The sequence below is a fragment of the Panicum hallii genome, chromosome 1, assembly GCF_002211085.1.
Source record: "Panicum hallii strain FIL2 chromosome 1, PHallii_v3.1, whole genome shotgun sequence".
Classification (NCBI taxonomy): Eukaryota; Viridiplantae; Streptophyta; class Magnoliopsida; order Poales; family Poaceae; genus Panicum; species Panicum hallii.
Window position 1 is genome coordinate 17,917,546 of NC_038042.1, and position 8,607 is coordinate 17,926,152.

General features: G+C 42.8%; 1 protein-coding gene across 2 annotated transcripts; it reads right to left on the bottom strand.

The window, feature by feature from the left end:
* On the bottom strand, positions 1-8,160 carry LOC112893025. 2 transcript variants are annotated; one of them, XM_025960174.1, is made up of 7 exons: positions 7,778-8,160; positions 7,327-7,487; positions 4,414-4,473; positions 3,723-3,836; positions 2,050-2,163; positions 1,017-1,124; positions 1-310 (listed from the first exon to the last, which is right to left on the bottom strand). In XM_025960174.1, exons 1-7 carry the CDS (start codon positions 8,058-8,060, stop codon positions 278-280), a joined length of 873 nt encoding a protein of 290 aa, XP_025815959.1. In that variant the 5' UTR covers positions 8,061-8,160; the 3' UTR covers positions 1-277. The 2 variants fall into 2 exon arrangements, with proteins under 2 accessions (XP_025815959.1, XP_025815951.1); XM_025960166.1 differs by having other exon boundaries at positions 1-322; positions 7,778-8,158.
* Between the last annotated feature and the right edge of the window lie 447 nt (positions 8,161-8,607).

Here is an 8,607-nt window from a genome sequence, read left to right on the forward strand (position 1 = left end):
TGGAAATGGAACTCTGGAAGCCACTCGAATCTTATTGTTACTGTATTATCACAGTACTATGGCTCTATGCTATAGTATATACATTGCCGCCCCTCACGACGGCATGGAGGCGGAAAGCAAGGCATGACGTGCGTCCGCAAGGACAACCACCTTGTACTATCAAGGTGACCTAGATTATGTACAAAAGGTGCGTAGAAAAGAACGCAATTGAGTGGCGTAGCGCCTTCTGCGATAGAGTACCAAGCGGGGCATCATAGGCAGTGGCGAACATCAGTCATCAGGTTCGCATGAACGGCACGCACTTCTTCTTCTGCTTGAAGCCCTGGTAATGAATTGTTAGTCGCAAACTGGCAATGGTGCTAAAACATTCAAAAACTTTGAATATATGTGACTACTTTGGTGTAGGGGATATCACAAAGTACTGATGATGCCCAGGAATGATTTTGTGTTTTATGCTCCAGTCACTATATTTCAAACAGAAAATTCATTTTTGGTGTAATATTACAGAATTCCATGTTTGAATTATTTATCCTGAGCCATCCCCAAGAATTCTATTCGCATCTGGGGCATTCTAGTACACACAATGGTGGGTATCTACCTAACCCAAACTCCCCCATCAAACAATTTGTTTGATACTTGTCTGCATTAACAACATGCAACTGCAGCATATGCTTGTATGATATAGCATCGCTATCAAAATAATATGGTTCCAATGTTCCTAACATCTGAGTATGGATTCTATGTTTTTTCTTTTTGCAAACAGAAAAAAAAAGAGATGCAAACTGAAAATGTAAGACTGGCAATACAAATCCTAAAATTGCATCGCTACTTATTTATTAACAAAGAAAGCTGATCGAAGTACTATAGTTTAATAAGATTCTCTTTTAGAACCAAGTCTTACAATACAATCAGATTTCAAATTTTCCAATAAACATAATGTGAAAAAAAGTTTAAAAAAACATATGGCTTGCCAAACATTAAGGATAGAAAACAAATGGCATTCCAAAAAAACATACCTTTTTTATATCTGAATATAGATCTTCAAACTTTTTCTCTGTATCCTTTGCAAATGACCACATTCTGTTGAATTTCGTCCTCCCCCACTCACCAGTTATAAGTTGAACCTACAGTTTGTACGACCCTGAGATGACCAGCTGGAAACAAAAGAACCTATAGCTAGCTACAAACATATTTAGTTTATTTACTGAAATGACCAAACAGCCAGATTTTCCTATCTTTGATGGGGGCAATCCAAAGTGGTGGAAGAAGAATTGCGATAAACATTGCCCATGAAAACCCTATGCAATGATCACTTTTCTAAAGTGATGTGGATGAACATGCTGGAAATAAGATCAATGTTTTCAACACTACACAACAGTTTGTTAAAAATGTAAGCTTTGCGTTAAGTTTCAGTTCTTGCACATGGAATTTTGAAGGATAGTGTTATGAAGACAATAATTTTCATCAGGTTCCAGTGACTTCTACAGGCTAGTGAGCCTTGAGGTACAACATGTGCAAAGCAATTCCTACCCTTTTCAACAGGTGTCCATGCCAAGCCAGTTCCTTTCTAAGGTAGATACATACTGTTACCTTTCCCAGTCTAATTTTACCTTGAAACACTTTCATGAAAAATTTGATGTATTGCTTCTAGATAGCAAAAGGGTAATTGTAATTAGCCATTGCAAAGGTGTTCCGTCGTTTATCTGCCAACTTAAACCTAGTTAATTGCTTGCATCCACTTGAGAATATATATTTGGGGTGGGGTTAGGGTCATGGGGTTCAACGTTCATTTATCACTGCTGATACCAGTTTTAAATAATGCACCAAATACTCTTAACCCTCTGTTCTCCCTTGCCAGTCTCTTTCACCTCCTTATCCCCTATTCATCATCTTCCACCAACTAAGTCTCAAAAATCAATATAATCAAATTTAAATTTTACAATAAATAATATAATAAAGCAAATGCAAAAAACAATAAAACTATAAAAAGTTATATGGCTTGCAAAACATTTCAGATAAAGAAATAAATGAAAATTCAGATACGCATACCTTTTTTATATCTGAACATAGCCCTTCAACCTTTTTCTCTGTATTCCTTACGAATGACCATAATCTGTTGATACTAGAGTTCATTCTCCCCCATTCGTCAGTTATAACTTGACTCTGCAGTTGTATGAACGTAGATGACCAACTAAAAGTCAAGGTTTTAAATAGCTGGCTATAGCTTGCGCTAAGCCTGGCTATAGCTGCTAGCAAGGGCAGCCGCTATGGCATTTAGCCCGCTAAATGCCGGCTATAGCCCGCTAAACGCCGTAACGGCAGCTCTGTCGCTACACGCCTTACAAGTTGCTTTTTCCCACTCTGGTTTCCCCTAAAAAGAACTTTCATGAAAAACTTGTCGTATTGATCCAGGATAGGAAACGGAGCATAGATGTGCATCAATGCAAATGTGTGCAATGGCTAATCTGCCTGCAATCTACCTAATTGCTTGCATTCCAACGGAGAAAAGGACAATAGATACATCACTGCTGACAACAATTTTTAGTAATGCCTAAAATACCCTAAACTCTTTGTTCCTCTTCTATTTATCAATATCTTTCCGCTCATCATTTTACTAATCTTGCTTTTGGGCCCTGCTTGCTGGCCCGTTGGTTGTTGAGGCTGGCAATTGCTGCCTCCAGCAGCATGCTGTGCTGCTATGAGGATGTGTCACATGTCAGTAATGGGGCTGAGATGTGGCATGGCGGCATGACCAACATGGCAAGGAGAATATACCCAGAGCACAAAGAAACAAGATTAGGATATGGCCCTGTGTGAAGCAGTGGCATGGGCACCAAGGTTAATTGGTGTGCAAGGCAATACACATAAGCGATACCAAGGCCAATGTCAAATGTAAAAGAAAAGAAGCGAAGCATGATAACATCATAGCCATGGCATGGTCCTCAACCCAGTGTATGTCAGGTGCAGTGTGTTTACTGAGGGTTAATTGGATCTCAGATGGTACTCATAGGAAGCTTAAGGGCATGGTTAGGTTCTTTATTGCTTACATGATGAAAATAACATAGAGAAATCAATGTTCAAAAAAGCGCTAGGCGGTATCTAGGCGGTGACCCACCGCCTAGAGCCTAACCAAGCCTAGGCGAGCCTAGACGTTTCAAGGCGTTCTAGGCGTTAGCACATACACACATATACATATATATCTTGTTATACACATACATGTATCTCTAAAAGAAAAAGGAAAATAAGAAGCTGATGGACCTAACTTTGGAAAAAGCCCATTAAAACAGCCCAACCTACCTCCTAGCCTCCCCTCTTATCCACTCACCGCTCCCTCAGTTCCTCGCTCACCCACCCGTCGCCCGTGCTTCCTCTTCCTCCATCGCCCACCCGCCCGCCCGCCCCTGCTCCTCTCCCTCCGCCCGCTCACCCGCCCCTGCCTCCTCTTCCTCCTCCGCCCGCCCGCCCCTACCTCCTCTTCCTCCTCCTCCGCCGCCAGCCCGCCCGCCCCTGCCTCCGCTTCCTCCGCCGCCAGCCCGCACGCCCCTGCCTCCACTTCCTCCTCCGCCGCCAGCCCCTACCTCCTCCGCCGCCGCACGCCGTCCCTGCTGCCACCGCCTCCTCCCGGCCGCGCGTATCCTCCGCCTACCCCCTTAGGCGAGGCGGCACCCCTCCACCTAGGCAAGCGCCTAGCAGCGCCTTTTTGAACATTGAGAGAAATATACCTTCTTGATATCAGAATGTAGAGCTTCAACCTTTTCCGTTGCATCTTTTGCTAATGACCATACACTGCTTATATCAGAGCTCATCTTTCTTGATTCATCCTTTATGAGACGAACCTATTTCAAAAGTCATAACTTTCATGACATGAACTAGTAAAATGTTTTCAGAAAAGAATCCTAATATGGCACACAAGCTAAATATAGGAGAAGGCCGTTCAACTGAAATAGTATTTGCTTTGCCAGATATGCAGGGCAATCTAAAACCAAGCAAATTATTGATACAAAAGCTGACTGACACAAGACAAACTATAGACAAGTAAAGTGATTGCTGGTTTTGTAAATAACACATAAGAAAATTATCCCTCCTAATTGTCGCATTATGATTTTTGTAAAGTTGCATCAATGAATAAATGAAAAATCAAAACACCATTCATAATATTGTGCAAGATTACAAGGCAGTAAAGACTGAAGAGTTACGATCCTATAGACAAGATGAACAGACTGACAAAGTTTACGCATATAATATTTGAATATTTTAGGTGCCTATTGGAATCTAATCAGTGCCATTTAAGAAGCAGTAACAAAATGAATAAACCAATTTTCTATCTCTTAGTCCAAACTAGCTAGTCGTATTAGTAGGAAAAATCCGAAAATATGTAAAGCTAGTCAAAGTTTTTCTGAGTGATAGAGATACCTCATCTTCCATTGCCTTGATATTGTCACCAAAATATGAGCTGCACAACAATTCCTGCTTCTGCATGACAAAAAGGTAGACAGCATAATTAGATGCTGTGTAAGAACCTTTTTTTTTTTGTTTACAACACAAATTGTGCATGTAAATAAGATGGATAGTTACATTCTAGACATGATGAAATAATAAGAACCAACAGAAAACTAGATCGATCAGGTTCAACTTCATGGTCCATTAGTTAAACAAAAAGTTTAAGAACCAGGTCCAACTTCAGGTCCATTAGCTGAACTGAGCAACAAGTTTAAGGACCATATTCAACTTTATGTCCATTAATTGAACAAATAGTTCAAGGACTACGGCAAAGAACAAGTTAAACTAATGAATAAAATAACATTTAGGCATCCCATAATTGGCCCAAATATAAACACTGAAACTTGGAGGATGATCATGTTCTTGTATATTTCAACTACACATGTACATGTTTGCATTAAAATTTCTGCAATCCAACCAGGCTGGAATTAAAACTTCTAATAACAAAATCTGGGTCCAAACCGAGCAAGCTCATTGGGCCACGTCGCCGGCGAATCTCGGCCGTCCGATGTCCGGTCTGATTTAATCGTGCCGTCTATCTGCAAGCACAGCGGTTGGGTCTAGAACCTTCCTGTTCCTGAGCACACTTCGTCTCTGCCGCTCCTCATCGGCTCATCCTCGCTCCGGCGTGAGTTCGCGGCCCTCCTCCCTTCCCGTTCCCGTGCGCTTCCTCCTTCCTTTTTTAGCCAAGAAGTGGGTGCGACACCGCGAAGAAGGAAGAGGAGATGCGGCAGGCGCGACGCAAGTAGCAGCAGATCAGCGGCGGTGCCGGCTGTGATTCTCTCCACCTCCTCCCCCAGTCCCCTAACTGGCAGCCCTTCTCCTCCTGGCCATGCACGTTGTCATCCCATCGTCGCTATGTTGCAGGCTCACCACCTCCATCACTTCACAGACGCGGCCCACCAGAGCTTGTCGCGAGGGTGCTCCCAGCTGCGTGCGTGGTACGCCTTCGACACAGAGAACAGCCGGCAGCCACGCATGGTGGAACGCAATACGGCTGGTTCTACCCGGCGACGTCGCAGCCCGGGAGCCGGGCTGGCGGCAACTCTGCATCCTCCTTAATGCCTGCTGCTGTGAGAGAGAGAGAGAGAGAGAGAGAGAGAGAGGACTTCCCATGTGCACGACAGGAGGCAAGCTCAAGCAGCAAGGTGGATGGTGGACGTGCACCGATGCATCGATACTGAGGCCTCGCGTTCCAGGTCCAGGTCCCTTCCATGCTCCCTCGCTCCATTGCTGCTGGTGTCTGTCTCATTTGTCCTAGCACAGTCCCCTCCTTTACCAATGTTTGCCTCCCCCCCAACGAATCACTATGCCTCCCAGTTGTTCGATGAAATGCCCCGGTGTCCTTGTTTAACGATGAAATGAAAGCAATAATACTTCTGCAGGTTCTTATGCTCGAGGAATAACATCAAATCTACTTTCCAAATTCCATTATGGGTGCAACAAGTGAGACCACTAGATAATTGGCGTAGGCTAACTGCAGCTCCTTTGTTGGTTTTCTTTCAAAAAGTTATTAAGTTTGCTGGAGTTATTAAGAAATTTCCAGCATTGTCCTTATGTTAGTTTAGTACAAACTAAACCGATTCAAGCTAGCTTGCAGGATAAATCTTCCTTCAACATGGCTAAATAAACTTACTTGTACACATTTCTCTTGGTGCGATCAGTTTCCTATATCATATCTCACAGGTTGTGCTTAACTTCTTCATATTGTACAGGCTATTTCAGCACCTCATACAACTCCGAGCACAACAATTTATCAATTTACTGAAAAAGGAATGGAACTTTTCAAAAAGGAATTATTAGTGTTAGACTTTTCTAAAACCTACGTGATTAGTTTGTTAGCTGTAGCATCTTGGTATAACCGAACCTTTTGAGTTTGTTGAAGGAATAGGCTTCTTGTATTACATAATTTCGTGAATTCGACACAGGAACGTGACACCAAGGTCCAGCGCGTGGTAAGGAGTTCGGTAGAGGTGATTGCGGAGAAGGAAGAAACATTGATTTTTTTTTTTTCCTATCACATTCATCTGCCCATCACTGTGATTCTAGACACAAGTTGCTACTACTAAAGTTCACTGAAAATCAGGTTCATGACAAATAATATTAGCTTGTCGTCGATTATGCCAACCAAATTGGTAGCAAAGAGTAATGCATTACCTACTGCCTCAAGGGATAAAACTTTGTGCAGGTTACACACAAAGTAACCTGCAATGAGGGAAGTGACAAACATTGTCCCAAGGAGGATGGGGCATTGACTCATATGGCCACTTCAACACTATCAAACGTAGGAGTATATTTAAAAAAGCATCTCTTTACACACAGACATTATATGCTACAGTACCATGTGTAATGAGAAAAAAGGTCTCAAAATATTGGTGGAAGATGGAGACAGATCCTGTGGATCGAAGGCACAAAGTATAGTCTTCAAAGATATACTTAAATTTAACTTCAAAACCTGAATTTTTATATTAATTGCTGGATCCATGAGTATTAGTTTATTCTCTCAGGTCAAGCTGAGAGTATACAGTTCCTGATTTCTGTAATTGTAGAGTCTATAAAGTTTAGGTGATCTATAATCTTGATTGTTGTGCAAGACATACTTCAATATGTTGTTTCTACATTTTACACATTATTACAAGTTGTATGAGAATGGAACATGTAATGCAAGTGAGTCTTGAATTTGATTGGAAAACAATATTTCCATCGTAGAAAGAACATATACACACAGTACAGTCCTCCACTGGCCAGCCCAAGCTGGCACGGCGACGCTGCGCCCCATGTTTTTCTAGTATAAAGGAACCAGGGCACAAGACACATAGGGCGTACCTTCATGTTTTCTTGCTCATTGATCAGAGACTGGATGTCAAGCCCCATTGCTCTCATAATACGGCCATCCTCCTCTAAAGGATCACCTTTCTTATCTACCACCTTCTCCAAAGAATCACCCTTCTCATCAAAGGCTTTCAAATTGTTATCCCACAGAGATTCTGCATGGAAAATTCGAGTGTTGTTAACAAAAAAACAAAACTACTAGAAACTTCAGTTAACTTCACAAGTGTAGTACAATACCCTCTCTAAGAGAAAAAAATATGTAGATTACAAAATAAAGCAATAAACCGAGAGACTAAAAAATTGCAATCACAATACAATCAATCTAAAATCACAAGACCCTCAATTGACAACAACAACAACAACACTAGAGATCGGTAAACAAGCGCATGCTCTGGTAGAAATAGGATTACCCCAGCAGGACAGAGAAGTTAATCTCTAAACATACCAAGCCGGGCGAGCTGGAGCTTGAGCTGCTCAACCTCCGATCGCAGCCCCTCGCCATCTACTACGGCGGTGACGGGGACGGCGCACTGGCCGGCCCGGTCGCGCGGGAGTGCGAAGATGACGGCGAGGAGCGCGCCCGCGACGGCTAAGGCGGCGCAGGACCGGCGGAGGTGTCGGCCGCTGGCGCCGCGGCCCTTGGAGGTCAGGCGGAGGGCGAGGGAGATGAGGCGGAGCGGGAGGAGGAAGGCCACGACGGCGGCGAGGAGCGCGGCGTCGACCGTCATGGCCGCCCGTGCACCGGGGAGTTTCTCTGTTGCAAGTCACAACTGCAGATGCGTTTTCAGGGCGCAGCTCATGTATATCCTGCCATTCCAAACATTTTTTCCCCAGGAAGTTGTTCTTTCTTATAAACGTCGGAAACTTTACCTTTCTCCCAAAGCACCGTGAATTTCTAGGGTTTTTTAAGATGAATGTCTATGGTTTGTTTGGGCTTTGGAGGCCATAAAAGTGGGCCCAAATTAAGTTAGGCTTGTACTAGGCCGTTTAGACCAATTTTACTAAAAATTTTATGGGAGTTTCATCCTCAATAAATGACATACCGTATAGGTAAAATCTGTGACATGGCGTAGAATTTATGAAGAGAAAGGAGTTAGTTTCATAGGGATGAGATTTGGTGTACATACTCTCTCTATGTCTCAAAAAGACCATTATTTTAGAAAATTTCAGACGTATTACTTACTCTAAGAAATAATCTTACTACCCTAATTAGTTATAGCAATTGTGATTGAAAACCGTATTATTTATTTGGTTTTCTGGATCCTCAACGAATGT

Excerpts from the sequence above, each read along its gene's own strand:
- LOC112893025 (XM_025960166.1), bottom strand. The coding sequence starts at position 8,060 with ATGACGGTCGACGCCGCGCTCCTCGCCGCCGTCGTGGCCTTCCTCCTC. Across the intron at positions 7,488-7,777 it reads GCTCCAGCTCGCCCGGCTTG|AATCTCTGTGGGATAACAAT; the intron begins GTATGTTTAGAG and ends TTTTCCATGCAG. Across the intron at positions 323-1,016 it reads TATATTCAGATATAAAAAAG|GGCTTCAAGCAGAAGAAGAA; the intron begins GTATGTTTTTTT and ends ATTCATTACCAG.